Raw genomic sequence first — 25,134 nt, forward strand, 5'->3', positions numbered from 1 at the left:
GTTTTTGAAGCATAGGGAAATCTCAAGAATGCAGAATGTAATTTCCTAATTGGACACTAAAAAGGCTAATATTTTTTTGTGTGTGTGTGGAAAGAGTCATGTCAGTTGTAATTACAGCTGCCAGGAATTTAGTCAAAGGAAAATAGTTGAGTCTTCAGTATTAAGTCCTATAGAAGAAAAAATGCTTCTAGCAGCACAGTCCTTTCTAATACACTGCTTCTCCATGAGTTCAGCACTGACTTTGTGTGTCATGTACTGAAGCATCAGCAGGGTTTCCTGCAGCAACTGGGATTATCCTTTGTCAGTCATCCTGGAAAGGTCTGAATCTGCTCGATTTGAGATTAAAGGCAATAATAACCTGACATAAGACCTGAGGGACTGAGATAACAGAATGCTCTTGTGGATTGTAAAGGAGGAGGATGTTAGGGGTGCGGTAAGGTTGTGAAAGTAGGACAATGTAATTTCTTTAACTGTTGACTAACCAGTTGTGTTGATTCTGGTGTTTTATTGTAATAATTTTAAGGTGTTAGCAGAAATTTGATATTGGAAGTTTGCAGGTAAGAACGAAGCTTTGTGATAAACCTAGCTTTTCATTTCCATGTGAATAAGCTAATCTGTTAGTAGAATCAATGAATGGGATTTAGGCATTTGAAAATTTACCATGTTTTACTGAAGTCAGTGAAAACAATCCCGCTGATGTCCTTGAGGTATGGAGAAACCCTAAAGGCTGTAGGATTTTACAGATTTACTCTGTAATGATTTTGGCATAGTGATACCCAGGGCACTTACTGATTTGGCCAGGGGGCTCACTGAATTCTCCTTCTCTCTAGCCCCCATCTTGTAATTCTCCTTCCACTGTGTACCTCTTGATTTGAGTAGTTACATTTCTCCTCTTCAACTCCACCTAAATTAGCACTGTTTCTATTATGAGATGTGTGTGTAGTTTTCTGCTCCTATATAGGATCTATGGAATTAATTATAAACATCAAACAAATCAGGTTTTTGGATAAGAATTTGTAAGTGAGACTATTAGACAGTAATTTAGACAACAGTAGTTACTGTGGTGTTAAAAGTTCCCAGTAGAAGCCATTGCATTTTATTGGAATAAAATTGGCTAGATTATAGTGCTGTGATAAACAGACTGAAAATTATGCCAGAAAAATTGGTATTTCAGAAAATTTCTTGATCCCAGTAATCTTTGGGATCTTTGGATCTGTGGTGGTCCTCGTTGGTGAGTTCTCTGCGGGGACACCAAAGTTCCCAGGCATCTGATTTTAGATAATCAGCATAAGGTTGCAGCTCTTATGCAAAAATTCAGCAGGAAAGCAAAGAATATGGGAAAGAAACATAATGCAAGATTATGAAAAACGAATGTGGTGGGTTGACCCTGGCTGGACACCAGGTGCCCACCAAAGCTGTTCCATCACTCCTCCACCTCAACTGGATGGGGGGGAGAATATATAATGAAAGGCTCATGCGTCAAGATAAGGACAGGGAGAGAGGATTCACCAATTACCGTCACAGGCAAAACAGACTCAATTTGGGGAAAAATTAGTTTAATTTATTACCAATCAAATCAGAGTAGGATAATGAGATGTAAAACCCAATCTTAAAAACACCTTCCCCCCACCCCTCTCTCTTCCTGGGCATAACTTCCCTCTCAATTTTCTCTACCTCCTCCCCCCCACAGCACAGGGGGATGGTGAATGGTAGTTGCAGTTAGTTCATCACACATTCTGGGTTGCTCCTTCCTCCTCAGGGGGAGGAGTGCTCACACTCTTCTCCTGCTCCTGTGTGGGGTCCCTCCCACAAGAGACTGTCCTCCACAAACTTCTCCAACGTGAGTCCTTCCCATTGGCTATAGCTCTTCATGAACTGCTCCAGTGTAGGTCCCTTCCACAGGGTGCAGTACTTCAGGAACAGACTGTTCCATCGTGGGTCCCCCATGAGATCACAAGTTCTGCCAGAAAACCTGCTCCAGCATGGGCTCCTCTCTCTATGGGTCCACAGGTCCTGCCCTGAGCCTGCTCCAGCACAGGCTTTCCATGGGTCACAGCCTCTTTCAGGCATCTTCCTGCTCAGGCATGGGGACCTCCACGGGCTGCAGGTGGATGCTCCACCCTTAACCTCCGTGGGTGCAGGGGCACAGCCTGCCTCTCCATGGGCTGCACCATGGGCTGCAGGGGAATCTCTGCTCTGGTGCCTGGAGCACCTCCTTCCCTCCTTCTTCACTGACCTTGGTGTCTGCAGAGTTGTTTCTCTCACATATTCTCACTCCTCTGTCTGGCTGCAATTGCCCATGTTCTTTTTCCTCTCTTCTCAAATATGTTATCCCAGAGGTGCTACCACCGTTGCTGATGGGTTCGGCCTTGGTGGGTCCATCTTGGAGCTGGCTGGCATTGGCTCTGTTGGACATAAGGGAAGCTTCTAGGAGCTTCTCACAGAAGCCACCCCTGCTACCAAAACCTTGCCACACAAACCCCATACAACAAAGAATGGGATAATATGTCAAAAGGCTGAAATAAGCAAAAAGTACTTTTTAAAGAAAAAAAAAGCTGAAAAATTTCAAGGAAAAATTCAAAAGAGGAGGAGTGTTAGGATAGAGAACGATTAGTAAATGAAATGTGGAGAATATGATAGTGTCCCTTAGTGCAAATTGCAAGATGCTGCTGAAGCAGTGATACTAGCCAATAGGCTTTTTTCATTCAAAAAACTGGATTCTATTCTCAAGTTCAGGATAATTTTTCCACCATCAGTCTTATCCCAACACAGGAAAAGAGACTTTCTTTACTCATGCTGGGTCTTTGCTGACATTTCTCACTGTAGAACTTTGTCCTGTTCTACATTCAGGATGTGTGTAGTCAGAGAGAATCTATACCAGCATTCAGGGAACCATTTAGGAATGGGCTGCTGCTTGCTCCTCATTTTGCTGTTCTACAAAGGGTGCATCATGAAGGATCTTATGGCACCGCTGGCCAAAGTTGATTGGAGTTTTCCATATAAAGCAGGAACTTCATGTTATACTGCATATGAAGATGTGATATATTATTTCAGAATAATGCAGTCGCTAATGATCTACAAGAAATGGGTCAGTTAGTTCGAGTTAAAGTTAAATTGCATGTAAGAATAATTCCTTTAAGAAATTCAGCACTTGATGACATACTGGTCCATTATCCTAGATGAGTCTAATAAAAGTATAATGCAGGTATTTCAAATTTTTTTTGTGCTTAAAATTCAGTAGATTCCTTCACTGAGTTGTCTTTGAACACTTTTCTTTCTTTCTTTAAGCTTCATCAGTTAAAGTTACTTCTTTAGGGGCTGACAAATAGTGTTCTCTTACAGAGACCTGCATGTTGAGTTACTCTTTTTCTGAATAGCTGCTGTTATTTGCAATGAGAATGAAGCCAGTCTTTGCTCTTAACAAAAATGACTAATGGCTCTATTTTCTTTAGAAACAGTGAAAGATAGCCATTTTGGAGGAGAACAATTCTTCATTACTTTCCCTAAAGAAGACTGTTCTTATGCAGCAGAATTGACAGATAACATTTAGTGATTAAAAACAGTTGTAAAAAGTATATGGTACCAAAGTTTGTTTTTGTACATATTATCACCTCTGCTTAATAGAGAAGTTAAGGATGAAGTTAAGGGTAGGACCTATATATGCATATAGGAGAAAGAGACAGCTGAGCAAGCGAGGAAAAGAAAATGAAGGTAAAATGTATATAAATAAGCAGAAAAATGGAAGTGCAGAAAGGATATCTGTCTAGCACATGTACATGCCTAAGAGAGTAGGACTGTAGGAGCTGACTTACAGAAACTTTTTTAGGGCTATTTCCAAGCATTTGGACTGGAAATGGGGCTAGATCAGCTGCTCTGAAAATGAATGGGAAGGAGGGGAAGGCAAGCGTGTCATACAACAAAGATTGCATGTTATACCTGGAAATATTAATAGAGGAAGCTGAACCTGTCTGAGCCCCCTTTCTGCCACCACCTCTGCTGTTAGGAAACCTACACCTGCCATTCCAAAGACAGAGGAAGGCCACTGTGTCTCAGCTGATGTGGGTTCTGCTGATGCACAGTGGGTGGGGTGTTTTGTTGACTCCATGTTTCAGTGGAACATACCCAGATTTTCTTGGTAAGTATTTTATGAAAATATTTATTAAAATAGTTTTAATACATTTTTGTAGTTTTAGGATACAAAGTGTCATAGGCAGTATTACTTCATGTGAGAATATCTTATTTTCTTTTTTGTGACATTTTTCATATATGAATGGAATGAGCTGCCCAGGGAGGTGGTGGAGTCCCCATCCCTGGAGGTGTTTAAGGGTAGGGTCGACATAGCGCTTAGGGATATGGTGTAGTTGGGAACTGTCAATGTTAGGTTAATGGTTGGACTAGGTGATCTTCAAGGTCCTTTCCAACCTAGATGATTCTGTGATTCTGTGAATTTTGCACATATGGTTAGGATATCCAAACAACCTTAACTCTCAGTAACACTTGCATGGTGGGTGGAGCTAGGGAAGAGAACATCAGCAATTTCTTTAAAATTAATTGACCTTTATTTGGATATCAAGATTTTATAAACCCTTGCTCACTTCCGTGTCAGTAGTATTCAGCCTAAAATTCTTGTCATGTTTATAGACCTGGTATCACCATACTGTATTTTATTTGAAACTATGGAAAGTCTTTCATGTTATCTCCATTTTAGCATAGCTTTTGTCAAGGGAAAAAGTAATTAGAATGTACAGTGTTCTCAACATTTTTTTTTATTTGATATTTGCAAGTAGAATGAAGAAAAATGTCACAAGAAAAGTGTTCCTTAAGGGATGAGTAAAAAGCACTTAAATTAAGGTCATGCTAGAACTAACGTTTGAGAAATTGGAACATCAGAAAGCTTTTTGAGATGGAAACCTCTGCTGATTTATCTCAAAAGTATCATAGTACTATATTAATCTCTGTTAATGAACACAATTTTTCTTGGAAAGAAAACATTAGTTCTGATTAGGCAAGGTTCAGAGTAGGTGAAATAATTAGTGGTATTTTGTATTTTAGACCTAATTTTCACTTTAAATATAGGTTGAATGAGCCCACACCTTTCTGGTTCTTGTTACAGACTGGCTCATTCTTGAAAAGAAGTTTGTAGTGAAGTACATATCCTAAGGAGATTAGCTAAAACCTGTATTTCTTATTAAGCACAAGGGACATTGGGCTTGCAAATATTTTTCTAAGAAATAAATGCTGACTTGGTTTTCTTTAAACAAACAAACAAAGACATACCTGTGAAATTCCTTTCATCTGTAGAGTAACTGTTTCTTTCCTGTGAGGCAACTGTTCTTCTCCAAATGTATCTGATAATAGAACCCAATTCAAGTATGTATTACTCGCTGAAATATTTTTATTTTCGCAAGCCACATGATACGTTACTGTTACTCTACTAAATAACATATGAAATCTGTATGTACTTTATCTATTGTGTTCTGCAAGTTGCTAAATTTGTGCTTCTCTAATGTTGGCCAGAAGTGTGGGATTTTTTTTGTATCCCGCAAATCAAAAGGGATGACTGACTTATTTAAAACATAGTTCTTTTTTTCTTATCAACATTATTTTCTCTTGTCTGTATACTTGTTCTGTAATCAAGTTTAAACTATATGACACCTTATTTACTTTCCTTAATTGAAGATGCACATTGATGATTGTATTTTCAGAGTACTCTGAAATCTACTCATGAAACTGCTACTGTTTTTAGAAATTAAAACAACTCAGCTATCGTAATACCAGCATGATATCTATAGTATGTGTACAGATACAATTTTACAAGTAATTAATATAAAGCTAAATATACATAAAAATTTAAAAGTGATGTAATACTTGAGACAAGTTATATCATCCTTGCAAATACCTTTGATTATGTTAGGATCCTGCATAGAAGGTACTAAAATAAACAGTGATTTTTTTACTACTTCTAAACTTCACAATGTGTATGTTCTCATTTGGATAAAGTAAGTGTTTTGAATGAAGGTTAGCTTCTTGCAGCAGCAGGGAATATTGGGAAGGGGAGCAAAGCGCAGCTTTAGAAAGTAGGGGAAAAAAAAAGTCACCTAGGTGATGAACACACTCTCAAGGAAAGGATGCTAATTGTATCCACTAAGTAATAACATCAAAATTGAAGTGGGACTGAATGACACCTAACTTCATAACTATATGTGTGTATAAACACACATATGCATATGTACGTGTGAATACAAGTTACCCTAGATTTCAATGAGGGTAAAAGTAATTCAGTCTGGGGGTTATGAGGAACACCACTAAGCTTACACAGGTCTGAGGAGTTCCCCCATTCTCTTCAAATTTCAGTCTACTAATCTGCCACTCATCATTCTGTGCTGCAAAAGTAGTCCTTTGCCGCAATTCCATGTTCACCAACTTGCTCCCGTATAGTTTTCATTTGAAGACTGACCCTCAGTCCAGTTTCTGTGTCTCACCCGTCACTACAAATGGCTTGGGAATTCCCAAGTAACAGAAGCTAGCAAACACAGTCTTGAAAGAAGTTGTTAACACTGCTAAAACGGCAGCTGAAAACCTGTTTGGTCTCAAGGAATCCCACCTTATCAAAAGACTTCCTTTGACTCTGGCAGTTGGATAGCCCATAACATGTATCATGCCTTTTACAACTACCCTGAAGTAGAATTACTTTATATAGTTAAGATACAAAAAAGCATCTAAGCTGCAGACTCTAGAAGCTAATCAGCCTCTTCCTAGCTCCAATAAGCAAATCATGTGCTGCTTACTAACTTGATGTTAGAAGTGGCAAAGACTGAAGAAAACTCCGAAGTCTCTCCCTCCACCCCTCACTTGTGCCCAAACAACACTTTTCTGAGCACCATTTTAGGAGTAAAATCTTCAAGAAGGTGCCAGCCTGAAAACTCACTGCTATTGGACAGAGAAAGCATGTGACTTTTTATTGTCAGAGAGTGTTGTTTATAGTAAAAAATTATACTGTTTTTTCCCCCCCTGCACACTAGTTCAATCCTATATAATTTTAGCAAGCCTGAGGTGCAGAGAGGGCTCTCCAGTCATCCAGACTCAGTGTTTTCCCATGCTTCCGGATTAAGTGAACTATGACAGTAACCTGCACCCTCACAGGAGATCTTGTATAAAAAAAAGAGTTTATAATAGTTCACGAATATATATACACACACACACTCACACATTTAGCGTAGGGTTTTGGAATCACACATGTACTATCTCAAATCCTTCATTACCATTTTGATTTTTTTCCTTTTGTTCTTGGAGATAATTGACACTTATTTTATCTAAGCTTGATAAGACTTCTCTTGGAATTTCTTTAAGTTACCAGTATATGCAAAAGTGTAATCAACATCAAATACTGTCACTTAGTTCTTGCACAGTTTTGTATCACAGTATCTTTACTGGTTAGGAGTTGAATTTATTTTTTCTTCTTTTGATATGGCTGTAACTGCTATTGTTTCATTGGTACAGTTAAATAGGGCTTTAAATCAAGATAGTATCTCTTTTCTGCAGGTTAATGACATATCTATAAAAGGATTCAATGAAAACATATCAGAGATTTGAATGACTTTTATTGTTCTTGAAAAAGTGTTATAGTTTTGTGTGTCACAGGTGTACATTATTTTAAATACTTCGTTGTGCAAGTTCTTAGCTTGTTATGCACAATTTAGAAATGATGATAAGGGCATATAACTGCCTGAATAGTTCACAATGCTGAGGTCATGTAAAGGCTATAATTCAAAATGTAAGAGAAATTGGATAACATTTTAATGTGTTGCATCTGAATTGCAACCAAGCCTCAAGGATGGGATACTGTTATAAGCAGTTGGGATATATACTTCACTTTAATGATCATATTCTACAGTGTAGTGCTACACATCCACAATCAGTTTTGTATTCCCAGTTCTGAAGTCTGGTGCCAGTGCAACTAATTGTTGCTTGCTATTGAAAGACATCTTAGCCTGTGTCAATTATGGGTAATTCTATACATGTTCAGCTTTCCTTCTAAAACCAGTTCTACCTGACTCTTGCTTTGAATTTCTTTAGTGATCAGTAACTGGTCATTTTTGATTTTATTTTATAGTCTTTGATATAATTCTGTGCATGTACTTTGAAGGCATCTTGTATTATTGTCATCTTGTTCTTTTGGGGGCCCTGTTACAATCTCCTGTTTTTCTTCAACAGCCTTCAAGTTGTGTTTTTTTGATAACAGAACTAATGTTTATTGACACAGCTTAGTCATGTGTGTAGCCTTGTTCTAGTATCTGTAATTATTTCACTCTACAAAAGTAATGCTCTATTAGAAGATGCATCTATATGTTGATTTATAGATACTTAGAGGTGTCACAGGTGTAATGCTTTAGTAACGACTTTTTAATTATGGTGATATCACTGATAGGTTATTAGAATTGCTTAACAAATGGGAATTGTTAAATTTTATTCAGCTTTTATGGACTTTTGTTTTTAAAACAATTTCAGTCTCTTTCACTATTAAATTGGCTGTGTGTTGCTTTTTCACTCTGTCATAAGCATATAAATGTACTTAGTTTTTCAGATGTATCTAACCAGTGCCAGTCAATTTCCTTGAGTGCGAAATATTGTCCTATGATAGTCTTACAGTTTACTGTGATATGTCTAAACCAGAATGTTGAAGATGTAAAGTTAGCTCAAACTTCTACTACTTCTGTTCCAGAACTGACTCCTGTGAGTATTGGAAAAGCACTCTATTGAGTTGCTTTTCAGACGAGCATAAGAAAACGTTTGCAGAGAGAAGGAAGCAAAAGAGTTTTGTTTTTTCTTTGCTGCCTGCTTGTGTTTACTGTTTTGCAGTAAAAACAAACAAATAATAACCAGGAGCTTTATGCTTGAGATCTACGTGTCAAGGTCAGTTCTTCAGTATAGCACAGAGTTGCATGCCTTGGAGGCAGCCTTGCTCTTCTCCTTAGAATTCAAAGGAATTTGGGATTTGAGCTGGTGGACTTAATAATATAAATGATTGGAGGGAATAGGCTTTAGGGGGATCTTAATGCTGACACTGATTATTGATATAGCTATAGGTGTTAACCCGTTTTTCAGCTTCTTTAGGGCATTCCTTCTCCTTGATGCATTTAATCTTCTGGGTCACCTGGGAACCATAGCTGTTACTGATTTGAGTATAGTTGTTGCTCACCGTGTTAAACCTTGTTTCATGACCCATTACACGGGACCTACTCCTCCCTGTTCTGGCCTTTTTTTTTGGTAACACCATTCTGCTTCTCAGAGAAAAATTACTTTTCAGCCCTGAAGAAAAACACTCAGAATTTAGTCCTATGCTAATGAAATACATATGACTCTATATGAGTGGGTAAGATTTGGAAGAATAAATGTGTGTATGTCAATTTTTCTACTTCATGCTCAGAGTACAAGATCTGTTGGCTTACTTGAGCCTTACAGCCCAAGATAAGGCTTACTCATTTCTAGTGATTTTTGTCCCACTCACTAGTGAGGGAGGGACCATAGAAGGAAAGACTAGTTTTTCCCTATAAGCACAAACACAGAAGACATTTTTGAGAGTTAAAGCAGTAAAGCTGAGACTTTACTGCCTGCAAAGCTCTTTTATTTTTTTAAAGAGTTCAATTACTGCCAAGTATTTTTTTTTTGTAATTTTTTTTGTTCAGCTGCTGCATATTATCTTTTGTCTGTCAACTTTCCTCAGTCCAGCTAAGGCAGATAACCCCAAACAACAGTCTTCAATGCAGTACTTTCAGACACACAGAGCCAAGGCCTTCTGATCTTTGAGAAATATCTAATATAATGGTATATGGCCTTGATTTGGGTGCTGCAGCAATAAAAAAAAAAATAATTTCTCAACATTATAACATTTCAATCTATCTTTTAAATGTTTCTCTGTGAACCTTTTTCTCTTTGGACTGTAACTATCAGCCTTGTGAACTGTTGACAAGATGCAGTTGACTAGCAATTGCAGATATGCAGTTCCAGCAGAATTGGCTCGCTCTTTTGGTTACCCTTCAGTCTGAGCTCTAATAATTCATTAGAACTGAGGAGATAGCCTTTTTCATTCTGTTCTATGGTTATCAGTATGTTCGGTATGTTTTACTAATGACTTTTTTTATTCTTTGTATTGGAGAATGCTATATCTTTTTTCACTTACAGAATGAGACCAAAGAACTGTTTCTTGTCACTGGGAATGCTTTATTTCATATAATTAAATCCATAGATTAACCCACCATGAAGCACAGATTAGGTTCCATCAAGGAGAACAGGTTGTTCCTCATGAACACATACTGACAAGACAATTTTGAGGGAGCATTTAAATTTTCATTAATATTTTTAAAAGATAGGAATAGCAAAAAATTAGTGGTAAAAATAATACTGGTCTGTGAACAAATTAGGGATTATGAGGTGCTGATAAATAGTTTGTTTTGAAAAAGTCAGTATCAACAGAACTATGTACAATTAGTTCTGAGTTGGGGAAAATGTATATGCATCACCAATATATAATTAAATGCCTATGTTTAATATAGAAAAATATTTAAGTATATATCTCTCACCTATATGAAACCAATTTTGAGTTGAGAAAAGTACATTTCCTACCCCATTATTTCTTATGTTGTCTGCTACTGACTTCTGGGTTTGTGCCAAACTGATGGAGCAAAAGATTTTAGTAAGATATGGAATGACTGTAGAAGGGAGTCACAGAAGATACAGGAAACTGGTTTAAGACTTTCCCAGCACATCCCAAGGAAGCTTGCAGGATCATTTTCCAGTTACCGATTTTGTAGCTAAATAACTGCTTATGTTGAAAAATGCTTCGCATGCCGTCAGCATAAAAGGTAATTCCTAACATCTTTCTCAGTCTTGTGGTGAAGTTTTGAACACTTCCATATATTAGCTCTATTTCTCATTTAAAGTATGTAATGGTTTTATGTGAACCAGTAATATTTTCAGTCTAATGGTTTGTTATTTTGTCTGTGGTGAGTGCTTAGGAAAATTTGTGTGTCTACCTCTATTACTATGAAAGACTGACCAAAGGCATATGGTAACTGATTCAAGTCATTCATCCAGACATATAATGTATTTTGTACGCTTTACTACTAGATTTGTAAATTCCTCACAACTTAGTGGCAGGCTACGTAAATTTATGAGCTACAAACTGCTGCATTACAAGTAAATGAGATTTCCCTTAGAGGACAAAGATAGCAATAATATCCCAAGAGAAAGTAATTAAAATGGGTTTCTTTCTGCATTTTGAATCACAAGTATTTAATTGGTTATCTCAGTGTTCATACCTTTCTCTCTTTAAGAAAAAGAAGCATTTGCAAACAATGAAAAATGTTTACGTTCTGGAAATCTGTAAAGCAGCACATACATGACTCAGCATTGGTTTCACATTACATAGTCTGATTTGCGATTTCTAAGCGCTGTTAAAGGGAGAAGAAACAATATGAAAGACAATCTAACTTAGTTTGTCCTTAAGTATGGGACCTTATTTCATGTAGGACTTGGACACAGTTTACCAACTACTTTAAGTATGTACTTGTCCAGACAACCTAATACTATTCAGTTACCTTTTGCATGCATATATCAACTTCTGGGATATTGAAATGGAATTCACTCATTTTGGCACTTGAGTAAGGCACTTGAGTAACTGACCTCTGCCCTAGCATTTAAGGATGTGCAGTGGTCTGCAGACAGGGCTGCACAGCTTCACCTCAGATAAAACAGATACCAAACAGGGTGGGGGAAACACTAGCCTTTGCTTTCTAAGTTCTGTGAAAAGGTGTAAAACATTGCAAATAAGAAATTTTCGAACAGTGCTTAGTTGTTTTTAATTTATTAGCCACGATGGAAGCACTGGGACCTGAGCAAGTGTAGTGGCAAAAGTTAAAAATTAGCATGAGATGTATCAGTTATCTCATTATCTGCTAGAGTGATTGGGTAATTTCTTACAAGTTATTTGCTAGAAGACAAAATGTTTTCCCTAAAAAATTAGAGAAGGTATTTGACATTTAAACAAGATATGTCAGAGTATGGGCCTGTAGGATACCTAAGGTAGTATTTCTCAATAACAAGAATGAGATAATTTAAGGATTATAAAGGTATGTTAACTACTAAAATCCAGCTATGGTACATCAGTAACCAAAATTTATTGTCAGGTATTTGATCTTGTTGAAATGAATTTAGTTATCTCGCTAAAATTCACTGTACACTTGCATATACTGTTTTTTTTCTTTATCTCTTCAGTTAATTAAACTACCTTCTTAAGCTTTTATCTAGGAACTTCCATGAGCATTTAATTATGTTCCCTTATACATCTTACAAACCTATTCTTGCCTAACAGCATCAGTAAAACATTTTAATGGCATGTGTCAGAAGATACAGCATTTCTTTGTGTATTATTAATTGTTTGTATAAAAATGATTAAATACAGTGGCAATAAAAAGTGTATTTTAAAAATGTCCATACTGTTTTCATTGTAGTGACTCCTTTTTCTACAGTTTTTTATTTTTGTTTAACTCAGCATTCACGAGGTTTGCTGATTCATACGATGTTTTTAAGCTTCTATATTACTGACCATATCTGTAAGTTCCATAATTGCCATAGGGCCACTAGGAGCAAGGGGGCATAAAAACTGCATTGAACTTGATGCATTTTTTCAGCACATTTAGGACATAACTCTTGAGAAATCTTGAATCAAAGAATAGTTTGCTTACATTATGAGTAGCTTTAACAAAAATAACATCTACTAGGGTGTACTTGTATAATGATTGAATTTCAGAGCATATTCATATATATGCATATAGATTTGTTTCATATTATTTTAACAATAGGTATTTTTGTCATTTTACTGTCTTCACTGCCTATGGATCTACCCAATTTGCAATGTTCCATTCCCACCACTACCACCCCCACCCCCCCACACCCCAATCTCGTACAAGCCACATAGGTTTGACTATAATAAATACATGTAAAGATAATCATCCAGTGTTAATATTCACAAAGAACATTGACTGAATATCTCTATCACTGGTTTAATTACAGAGTCTGAAGAGTAGCTTATGTCTTCACAGATTCTAAGTTCAGGTATTTGTTGATTTTTCAGAAGTCCTCAACTTGTTTAAAAGAGATATTTTTCTCAACAAAAATAATCATACAGATCATCTAAAAATAGGTCATATTTCTTTCAGCATAGCTTTCTTTCACTTCTTGAAATCTGTTCAGCACTCTTCTTAAACTGAGACCAGTAATTTTAACTTCTCCCTTCTATTGTGTTACAAATATATTGTCCTTAGTAGACCTGTGGTTTTCCTTCCATCCCATTTTCTGTTGCCACATCTGTTCTTATTTGCTTTGTAATGATAATTATGCTGTAATGTCTCTCATAATTTTTTGTATTCCTTAATTTCTTCCATTTTGGACTGTTTTCACACTACGGTGTTCTCTGTCTCCATGGCAATGAGAGGTAGACCAGAACATTGTTCTGAGCCTTGGCATAAGAGACTACTTGTTGTGAAAATTATACCAGAATCCTGTCTCTGTGACTGGCATGATATGGCAGACCTCATGATTATCTTTGTAATAAATTTTCTCCAGACTGAAAAACAAAAAAGCATCAGCAGCAGAAGTATAGTATCTGTTTTGTAACTTATTTCAGATTTTTCATCTTGACATGCTAAAAATACAAAAACTTTGAGCTTCTTGAAAGAAAGCTAATGAGTAGCACTTTTCTTTTATCTTGCTGTCCGCAGATCTAGTTGAAAAAATGTTTTTAGAAATTGAGTAAGGGCCAAGGCGTTTGCAAATACCTTTCTTAGACACTAACTAGACCCTTAAAAGCTACAGTTTGTCTTTGTGCTCTCTGTGTCCTTTGCATCCTGAACACAACAATTTTATTAGCTGCATTATACCAAAAAAAAAAAAAAAAAAAAAGGTGAGGGGGCAAGAGGAGGAAAAAAAAGGCAGACAAGTTACATGAGCTGCTGTCATTTGTGGAACAGAGCGACTCTTCTGAACAGGCATGTGGAAGTCCCACAGATGGCCTTCTACTTCATGTGTTAATCTGTTTTCATCTCTCCTCTCAGCTCTGTTACAGCTCCTGTAGTCTAACAAACCTGTTTTAAGGCTCTCCTCACAAGTTGAATCTTGACAGCATAAAAGGAGGTGCATGGCCAAAACTTTTTGTATGTGTTTGTAGTAAAAAGATGGGGTTTTTTTTTAATTCATGATGAGAAATACGAGATTCACTTTTAAAGAAACAATGTTTTGTATTTTATTGGGATTTAGAAGCTTATAATGTTTGTACTTTGATATTAATTCATTTTCAAAAAAAGTTTTTCAGCATTTTCTCAGCATTTCTGAATAGAATCTTTAGCAAGCATTTGGTATTTCTTGGCAAATGATTTCAACACTGTGCTATTCAAACCTGCTGTCAGTAATGCTGCTAGTACCAAATAGACAGCCTCCACAGAAATCTTACTGAATGAGATCTGTGAAACAGCGAGAGCTGAAAAGTAGTGGCTCTTAGCCCAGCCTCATGAATGGTACTAGAAGCGTGAGGCAAAGAAAGGGAGCGGGATAAACAGAGAGTGTGGGGAGCTGAGTGCCAGAGTTGCTGGAAGCAGCTGTTGATTTTAACTGTGCTTTGCCAGCCCCGTGAGTACAGGCCTCTGTGGGGTGGTGTGGCCCAGGAGTCTGAAGCAGCAGAGGAAGCTGACATGAGCCTCTCTGGAGGCTGACACTGAACAACAAACTGGCATCGTTTCACTCCAGCACTCAAGGAGGCTGGGTGCTGAACAACTAGGAAGGGAGTTTTGTAGCAGGGCTCAATCTTGCCTACAGGTGTTAGGTCCTTCACTACTAGAGGAACAGGTGTTACCTCTGTGGTGGTTCATTATTTTGAAGTTTATTTTTTCATATTGGTTCTTTGACTTACTAAGCTGATCTCTAAGATTATCTGATTCCCAGAGGTACTGGATGTGAAGTGCCTTTATCTGTGTCTGAGGTGCTTTATGCACTGAACTACTTCTGCTGGTTTTGGCTAAACTAACTGTATTTCTAATGGAAGACTTAATCTGGGGAAAAGGAGTCAAATCTGACAGTAGTCACCTTTCTCTCACCTAGCCTATAAAAATCTTCTAGACTTTGTTTTTTCTTATTTCTCAAGTAAGTAATGAATCTGATTGGTTTTTCTTTAAACCTTGATTTACTAAAGAAGGGTTCCTGCTCTGTGCTTCTTTGGAAAGGAGTCCTCAAAGGTGGCTTCATGGGAAGCATAAGAGGTATCTCAGCTGGTGAGAAGCGGATCTGGTTGAAAAGAAAGTATAGAGCCAAAAAATGCGCTAGGCAAACAGTCCTCGCCCTCCTAGAACTAGTTCTGTTCCTAGTTATACTGCAGGTCCTTAGCTATGTGGCGTCCATAAGATACGTGCATATCGTCCTACAGATTAAGCAACCTATTGAATACATCTGGGACAATTAGTAAAAAATGTGCTCAGGAGCATGTGGTCCATCCAGACTTCCTGCCCTCACAGATTTTCTGAGACACATAAGATGCTGCAGTAGTAAATATGGTGTTGGGGAGTGTGGTAGCTACCTTATTCTCTTGAGTGCACTAGGCTGCAGTTAACTGGCTAAACTAATGCTCCACATTTATATAACAGTGCTTACATGACTTATGATAGATCAGATGTCTATGCAGGTCAGCAGAGATGAAAAGCAGCACCTGGTAGGCAGGCAGGTATCCACATGCTGCTGAAGAGCATGTCTGTATCCTGGATGAGGATTCCAGACTGGCTTAGATTTCAGGTTGAAGAATTTCCCAGTACAGAAGCATCATGCATTTTTATGGTGCAACTTATACTTCTCCAGTTATGGCTTATGTTTTGGGATAGTACTCTCCTTAGATGAGGTTGGAGTATCTTAATTATTCTGTGTATGCTGCCTGTGGCCCTCATCTATTTGGGGAAACTGCAGTGTTTAGGAGTGGTAGATTTTCCATATGATGGAAGCTTTGATCGTGTCTTACCTTTTTATTGCTGTAACACTTCTCATGTGACCGGCAATTTAAGACTTTACAGGGTAACGGCAGTCTTGCTGATGTTAGACTGAACGTCCTGGAGCAAAATATAAGTGGAAAAAAAAAATAATCTGCACACTGTTGGTGCTAACTTTCTTTTTCCAGCACTGGAAAGAGATTGGGACAGAGGTATCAGGTGACAACGCTACCACAGCTCTTTCAGTGAGACTTAGAATATAAATATGTGTTACGTAGTCACTGGGAAGGTTGATGCAGATGAGTCAAACCCTGTGCTATTGGAGAGGTGCAGAGATGTGAAAGGGAGATACTTGGTGAGCTCAAGTCTGCTGCAGAACTGAGCTTGAGGCAAGTGGAGGGCTGCTGTGTGGGACTGTTGGCTCATTGAAATGGAGTCTGAAAATAGCATAGCTACCAAATATCAAGGACCTAGCCTAAAAGACATAAAGAGCTTTCAGATCAGATGAGAAGCAGATGTATGTACTTGAGATGCAGATATAAGAAATGGAATAGAAAAACCATTAAGAACTCCTTGAAATGAAAAACAGCAAAATAGTCTCACAGCTAATGGCAGCAAGGAAAAAATCCGAATCCGATACTGTAGCTTTTAAGTTATATTAGGGAACATGCGCAGCCTGAAAGACTTTGGTTTCAAAATTGTCAAAATATGATTTCATGCCCATCTACAAATTGGAGTATGTAGCTGCTCTTTGATAAAAACAAACCGTTATATAGGAATAGGGAGGCCAGCAGTAAAATGTAATTTTTGCATTATGCTAAGTTGTATAAAATTTGAGTGGAATTTTGTATGGGTAGAATTTCGTTTGGTGTTGAATGAAATTCAGGAAATCTTGTATCTTTCCTGGTTTTGTAATTGGCAGAAGTATTGTTTCTTGAAAAGGCATTATACGTGAAACAGTACCTCACATTAAACAGTTGCCTATCAGACTTTTCCCTAAATTGGTAGTTTGTAAGTCACACAATTAATAATATCTCGGCTGTACAACCTGTGCTGTAGCAGTGATGTTACACGTGTATAAAATATGAATTCAGAAAACTGCTTCAATTTCAGTGGATTCTCTGACATAAATCAGCTTTGGTTTTAATATATAGGTTTTTAATGCATAGGCCATACTAGAGATAAAATGTGAACATGAAACAAGGGCTGGATTTGCTTTATCCATTTTTTCAGGTCAATCTTGGTCTGAAAATATTTGTGAGGAAGCTGCCCTCCTTGCTCAAAGACACCTGTTGTTGTTGGAGTCAGATTCATCATATCTACCATGTATCTTTAGCAATATAGATTTCTGAGGGATAATAATTCAAGTGATGTCAGCAATGTATTGCAGCATCTACAGAACATGTTGCAGAGGAGAGATCAATAAAATGATGTAACAAATGCTCTACACAAGAAAGAAAATTAATAGGATCGTATTTTTGTATCCCTATTGAAAACTGAAAACTTCTGTTGCATAACTACATTTTCAGATACGATTTTTTTTTTCTAGTGAGCTTTCTTCTCTTTTACTGTACTTAAAGGGATATTTGTTAGAACTCATGTAGTAACTGCTTTTTTAAGAATGAGAAGAGTTCATACAGAAGAATATAGAAAATACAGAAAATACCTTTTTTGTTTGTTTGTTTTTAAAGCTTTTCTGATTAAGCTGGTTTTGGTAATTCTGAATACTTTTCTTTAGGCTGTCAGATTTTCAGTCTACATACATGAAATTTTTTTAAGGTAAGCCATTTTCAGAAGAAATAAAAAATACTTATCAGTCTCAAACTGCATATGTAATTGTAGCATGAACTTCAATTCTTAGAAACTCTTCATCACTATGACCCTGATTGAGGATAATGCTTAAACATGCATAATTTTAAGGTATGGATATTAAACTCATTGAAATCCGTCATATGTGGCTATTAGAAGCGATTTATGTGTCTTTTACACAGAGAGAGGCTTGAAAGAATTACTGACATTTCAAGTAGTTTCAACTAGAGCAGTAAGGATGAATTTTTTATTTAAAATGTGTGGATACCTTTAGCTAGAAAATGTTGAAAAGTTGGTATGGTTACTGTGACAAATTTGTGACTTTATTCTGTATACTTTCACAACCTGCCCTTTAACATGCTCAGGACAAAGGCAAGGAAGCTTCTGAAGAAAATCAGAAGTCATAGGCTCTGTCCTGAGACATTGTCTTTTGCATTTATAGATTGTTAAAGCATACTTTGACTAGAGACGCTGTGATGCTACTCAACCTTCACTGTAAACTGTGTATTTGTTCATTCTGGTTTTAATTTTATATTAAAATTATGAAAAATGAGACTTTGTAAATTATACAACATTTTAATATTCTGAAGAGGATGTTGAACATTATAATAACCAAACTCGTATTGACTGATAATCAGGAAAGGTCTGAATGTAACAGGAAGCCAGGTTCTTCAAGCGGTAGGTTAAATAGCTTTAGGAATATTTGTAAAATTGTGGAACTGCAATGTATTGAAGCAATTTCTTTACTTACTCTGTGAATCAATTAACTATTTTATTTTGGTTTTAGAGGCACATAAAGATTTTGTTTAACATATCCAATAATGGACTTTAACAGGTATAGGTATATATGGTATATGGGTATATATATTTTGGATTTAAGATAGAAAATTCCATGCAAATCATACCAAATTAATTCATTACCTTAAATGCAACACCATCCAAACCATAGTACAATTCAAAGAAACAAAACCAGACATAATGAGAAGAATACAGAACAAAATAGTGTTATCGTGTTGTATATAGATACATAGTGCTGCTTCATCTTGAATGCTCTCCACAGTTCTAGTCATACCATAGCAAAAAAAATAGACTTGGAAAAGATTCAGAGAAGGGTATAGAGTGGCTTTGTAGACAGAAGTAAGTCAGCTAAGGCTCTTATTTCTAGAAATGCCTGAGGGATGTTATATTTGGGATCTGTGAAGTTGTCTGCAGTATAGAGATGAACAAGAATTGATTTATTGTCTGGTTGGTTTGAGGCCAACTTGAGAACATGTAATTTATACAAACTCCACTTCTACGTTCTTCCTTAAGCCTAATGCAGGATGCTTTGCCTTAGGGATTTTGGTCTCACCCAAGACTGCTCTTCCGTTCTAACATGTTGCCTTATGTTCTAGTTATTCTAACTTTTCACCATTTTAATAATAAACATATTGTCCAAATAGGCTCACTGTAGGTAAACATTACTGATTTAGTAGAAATGAAAAGAGAATCTATCACTTTTATGTTTTTTCAAGAATTGAAAGTTTTGGCAGTGTGATTTATGGAACAGCATTGGATTAAAGCTGGCTCAAACCTGATCAGAACACTACTGTAAGAGTAGCATCTCCATAGTTACTATAAGGAGGGATATAAATGGAAAATACAATTATAATTGTAATTTCTGCTTATCTCTTGCATGTTTTTTTTAAATCATTTGATATGCATGTCTGTATTTATTTACGTTCCAAAAATATTAATTAAAAGGGCAAATAATGTACAGTGATTCACAGATTGTTAATCTGTGCAGCATCAAACTAAAGGAATGCATAAGTGTTGGTACAGAACTATGGTTCTATTGTGCACTTCCAGATTCTGCTCATTTCTTCCTCTTCCAAAGCATGCATTGCCATAACAACATTTTTACTAATAAAACTTCATCAGTGAAATATAGTTTAGGCTGCAACCACTTTTTTTTCTGTTGAACTATTAAACTGTTGAACTATTAAAACCCAAAGAGTGTTTTATTTCTGTAAAGATGAGCTTGATGCTTGACCATTTTTGAGATTATGTGTCTTTGACAACTGTATGAGACTCACATTTTCCTAGTAGTTCAATTTTTTGTGAATTGAGGTTTCTTTATGGTGGTCTTGGTGATCTTTTAGCAAGTGGGATGGAACTGGTGGATGTGACAATACACCCACTTCAGTTTGTGAACCTGGATTTATGGAGATATTAAAATGTTAGGTACAGTCTTTTTAATGTTTTGTTTTAGAGAATAGTGAGTTAAATTAAGTCATAGTAAATAATTCTAGTCATTTTTCTGCTCCATCTATTATCTGAGGTGTGGGGATCAATTTATTTACATGTCTCAGCTATGAATTTGTAAGTTATTAACAAATTTACTAAAATCTTGAAAACTACTTAAGTTTTTCTTTCTTGAAATTGTAGCCTAATACAGCTGATGACATAATTAGGAGGTTATTTTATGTTTAGGAAGATGATTTATAGAAAATGGAGTATTTAATATTTAATATTTAATGACAGATCTTACTGATGCAGTTGAAAACTACATAGCAGAATATTTATTTTTCTAAAATTCATGTATCATTCTTTAAAATGTAGTTATTTTATTGGTGACTACTTTGGAGCTTTGATTTTGAAAAATCATTAATGGAAAGTGTAATGAAGTTTTTCAGTACCTTAGAACTTAAAGTACTGGACAATTGCTGTAACATTTTAAAAGCAGTGTTAAAAACGTTACCTGTGTAAGTACTGTGAGAAATACTTTTTTCTAGTTTAAATACTAGTAAAGTAACGTTGTTTGAATAGCATTTTTACTTAATGAGTGCAAATGGCCTCTGAATGACACTGTTTTATTCTGTATGAGTAATTTGTCCCATTATGATGACTGTAATATTTTTCTCATTTGTTTTTTACTGCTTGCCTTTTCTAGGAAGTAGAGGTTGGTATACATCTTCTGTCTTTAATGATTCTGTGAATTGTTCAAGTATACATTGATTTGTTACATTTTACTAAAAGTAAGTTGTTTCTCCCTCTCCAGGATGATTATTTTCGTACGTGGAGTCCGGGTAAACCATTTGATCAAGGTAAGATTCTGCTACTAGTTATTTGTATGGGATAAAATTTAAGTATTTATAATCATCATTTTATATCTGTGATTTTTACAAACTTTTTATTGATTAGAGGCAGAGATGGGAGCATTAGGAATCTCCAGGGTAGCTTAAAGTTTCCCTCATATAAGCAAGTTCATGGGGTTTGGGAGGTTTAGTTTAATTTTATTTATATATTTAACTTTAGCACTGTTGTGTTTTCAGTAGGACATTTGAAGAAAAACAGGCGTGCAATCTGATATTTGTTTTTGCAGTTAAAAAAATGACATTAAAATGTTGAAAGTATTTTATATATGGCTGATAAGATCTAGAAAAAACAGTTCTGGAAGTCTCTGTCATGTTCAAGTGATCTGTCTTGAGGCAAAACACAGATGGAGCTTTGAGAATGCTACAGTAGAACAGTTTGAGCCTTAGAGAAGTTTGAGCAAACGCAACAAATTTGTGCATTAAATATTCCCTCCTCGGGCATTGGAACTTAATACTTACTGTCAATATAATACACCTCATGGATGTTGTTTCAAAGTGTATGACTACTCTTGTGAAACTACTGAGAATCTTGATACTTTTTTTTTTTTTTAATTGCTACAAGGAGAGCTTCAGAGACTGTCTTTTCTGATAATACCAATGGCACAAATGCAATAAAGAAACAGTGTAGGGGCTTGTACACAACAGACTGAGATAAAATTACGTTGCAAAAATAATGTTTATTCAATTTAAACAACTTTCTCCATAATGGATACTACCTTTTAATGGAGATTTATAATGAATTGTGTTTTACAACCACATCTCTTAGAGATGGACTTTCCACCAAGTTCTATGCCTTTGTCACTTTAATTCAGGATTACTGTAATAAGCCTGTGAAAGGGAATGCCTTAATTTCTCTAAATGAATGCACCTGGCTTGTTTTAGCAGTTTGTGGGAGAGAGAAGTAGAGGGAGGGGAAAAAAGTCACAGTTATGTTATCACTACTCTCTGAATTGTGGTGATTTTCTGCGGGTTTGGTGGAAATTTGTAAACATTAATTTAGATCCATGGCAGCCTGAATATTTTAGAACCTTCCAATTTCACAGACCATGCGTCTCTCCTCATTATATACTAATATATTAGGAAAACGTACTTGACTTTAGTCTTCTGACTTCTCAGAGAAAAAGATTCCTTTCTTTTGGTGAAGTACTTCATCAAAGAAGCAGGCTTATCACTTCACTACAAAGTACCTTTAGTCTATTCCTTTTTTTTTTTTTTTTTGTTTTTGATAGAGGGGCATAGTCTGCAAATACGTTTTTAGTATGAGAACTGGAATAGGTTACACTTTAATTAAGGACTTTTTGGTGCAAAATCTTTCATCAGAAGACATTGAATTGAATACAGTCTAGTTCTGCTCATGTTTTTTTGTTATCGCATACTTGATATGTTTTGGGTTTGGTTTTTTTTGTTGTTTTTTGTTTTTAATTGGTTGCTATTTTTTCAGAAGATACACTGAAATACTATTTTTTCCCAACAGATTTACACTTTTATACACTCTGGCTTGTTCTATTACCCTGAGTTCTTTGGGGATCCTGATACTAATGTTTGTAGAATACTTTTCTGAGTTTACAAACAACCCAACTAAGAAAACAATGTTAAGGTTATCTGTCCTACCTTGTTTGCAAAATGAATTGTGTATTGGGTAGTGAATATTTTAAAAGCATGCCTACAGAGTTTTCATATCCTTGTTAACTGAAAATTAACATTAAAAGAGTGAAATGCATTTGGTGAGTAGTTTTATCTACATTTTACTGTGTAATTTATAGCTGAAAAACAAGTAATGCTACTTTTTCATAATAAAAACTACACTGAAGTTTTATTATTTAAAAATATTCCTAGTGTCTTAATTTGTCAGTCTATCATTTAAAGACTATCAAGTATTTTTACCTGCCATGCACTGCTTTTCAGTTTTCCTGCAATAACTACTACAGTCTTTGTATTGAATTTAGCAATGATATTGAAATGAGCTGTATGTGAATGGATTTAATTTCTCAATAATTAAACGTTTTCTAGACTCTGACATACAGATATTCTTTATTAATCAGAGGCTGGCGTGCTGTTGTTATGTTTTTGAAAGTCTGTAAATAACATTACTGACTAGATCTGGGAGATACACTAAAAGATATAAGAAGGTTTCCCAGTCAAAATCTTTCTCTCCATATTTGCAAAACTGTCTTCCTCTTACTTTTGGGTATAATGTGAAATGATTTTTTGAAACATAGCAAAATACTCCTGAGAATAAAATATAGCTATGGAAGTACCATGTACTTGTTCGTACATTCAGGTCTCTCTCATCAGATGGGAAAAGTGATCATGTGTGATATTTTGTGGGAAGATCCATTCATACTTTAAAAGCGTGCCAACCTTGCAAATGTCGACTCCTTAGGAGCGAATGTAATGTTCATGATTTACTGAAGAAATCAGATCTTTTATGATTCCCTCTGTTTGGGGAAATATAATAAAAGACATACAGCACATTTGTTTTTTCTCTCGTATTATTTAATGAGATAGGAAAAAGTGAGAGTTGGTAGACTATGAAAACTAAGGTTTAGGTTTACATTCTGATAGTCTCTGTAAGTGTTGTTCTAGGGCTGTGCCGTAAGCACTGCACCAGTGCCATTCCTCTTCAGTTGTGTACCACTTCACTACTAAGTTTAAAAGAGATCAGGTTTAACTGTTAATTAGCTCTTCACCTCAGTAACCATATGTGTAGACTTACGGGGGCTTGCATTTTTTTCTTTTTCTTTCACCAAAGTGAACTATTCAAAACAATAAACAGGGACATCGTGAATGACTGACAGTGGAGTCCTGTGATCTGTTAGGGCTTGTTGCCAGCCAAGCAGTCTGTGTTAGAGAATCTTTCCAAGGGTTTCCCCTTCAACCTTCTGTTAATGCCATTCTGGTTTGTGCAGCAGCTTCTCTTACAAGTGAGAGCATTTCATGAAATGTGTTCTCCCAAATGAAAACATGAAACTCTTAAGTGAAGCACAAATTTTTAAAATGTAGAGATAAACTTGCAGTAAGAGACTAAAATTGCTCACTAAAGGTGGTGTTTAAACAGGAGCAGTAACAACTTCCCATGTCTGTTGTGTTAAAGTTTGTAATAATACTCCTGAAGATGCAGGCAGATAGGTTCTTTGAGGAGAGAAATAAATAATATCCTTAATTTATCAGTGTTTTATTTATTTTCATTTGTTTTATCAATATTTGGCTTTTCAGAAACTTACTTATAAATTTGTGAAAGTACGGAATAAGCAAGAAATCTTTTTTGCATTAAAAGATCTGAAGTCCAGGTCTACTAGCCTGGATATTTTTTTCTATTTATTATGAAAATAATGGATTATAGGAATTACTAGTGCTTTTACAGATTTTTTTTTTTTTTCTGATTTAAATTATAGCAGCTTTACATGATAAAATTACAAATAGATATTTGAAGTTCCAAAATCTATATATGAACAAAATATGAAGACCTTTAAACTGTATAAACCCCAGCTAACTAATAGAGGTGGTGGTGGAATATTTAGCTGTATGTCTGTGTTTTTAAATCGTTAGTTATCATTTTAAAAAATACTGTCTGTTACACCCCTTTGTCTTTTAGGCTGTGGCATAGGGACCTGGTACACATGTAACTCCTTGCCGATATCATTAGTAGTCAGACAAATGGGTTCTTGTTTACATTTATTATTTTGTGTATCTGTGTTCTGCTCGAAATCAGCAATATATGGGGACCTTTTTAAAATTATTTTTAGCCAACATATTAAACATATTAATTTGCAGGTAGTATTTTTGAGGAACCAGTGCTTGCAATATAGGCGTATCTTTGAGGTCTACACATAGTTATTATTTTCTTAAGATTTATATGATTATTAAAGCCTTTTCTGATATTTTCATAGATTTACTGTATATGGATAATATATATTTTTTCAATATGCATCCTTAATCTGAACCCAAATCTTAATGCTAATATTTTGTTGTGATATTTGAAAAATCTGGTTCAAGGAGTCAATAGTTGTGCATATGATAGTAAAATGAGTGCCTAATAGAGTCTTAATTTACTCTTCTATACTTGGTGTATTTTGAAAGGCATTCTTATGTTAATATGATTAAGCATGTCCAAATTGCTCAGGTAGACAGATCTGTGTAGTTTCATTGGTAATAATGGTTAGAGA

At 35.8% G+C, this 25,134-nt stretch overlaps 1 protein-coding gene across 2 annotated transcripts in view; it reads left to right on the forward strand.

Moving 5' to 3' along the window:
- Window positions 1-25,134, forward strand: part of SPOCK3 (SPARC (osteonectin), cwcv and kazal like domains proteoglycan 3) — a 214,798-nt gene that overhangs the window by 57,433 nt on the left and 132,231 nt on the right. For both annotated transcript variants that reach the window (XM_074822872.1, XM_074822871.1), the window contains exon 3: window positions 20,872-20,917. In XM_074822872.1, the coding sequence (XP_074678973.1) occupies window positions 20,872-20,917 (46 nt within the window). The remainder of the gene's footprint in view (window positions 1-20,871; window positions 20,918-25,134) is intronic.

Source organism: Strix aluco, chromosome 4 (genome assembly GCF_031877795.1).
Source record: "Strix aluco isolate bStrAlu1 chromosome 4, bStrAlu1.hap1, whole genome shotgun sequence".
NCBI classification, from domain to species: domain Eukaryota; kingdom Metazoa; phylum Chordata; class Aves; order Strigiformes; family Strigidae; genus Strix; species Strix aluco.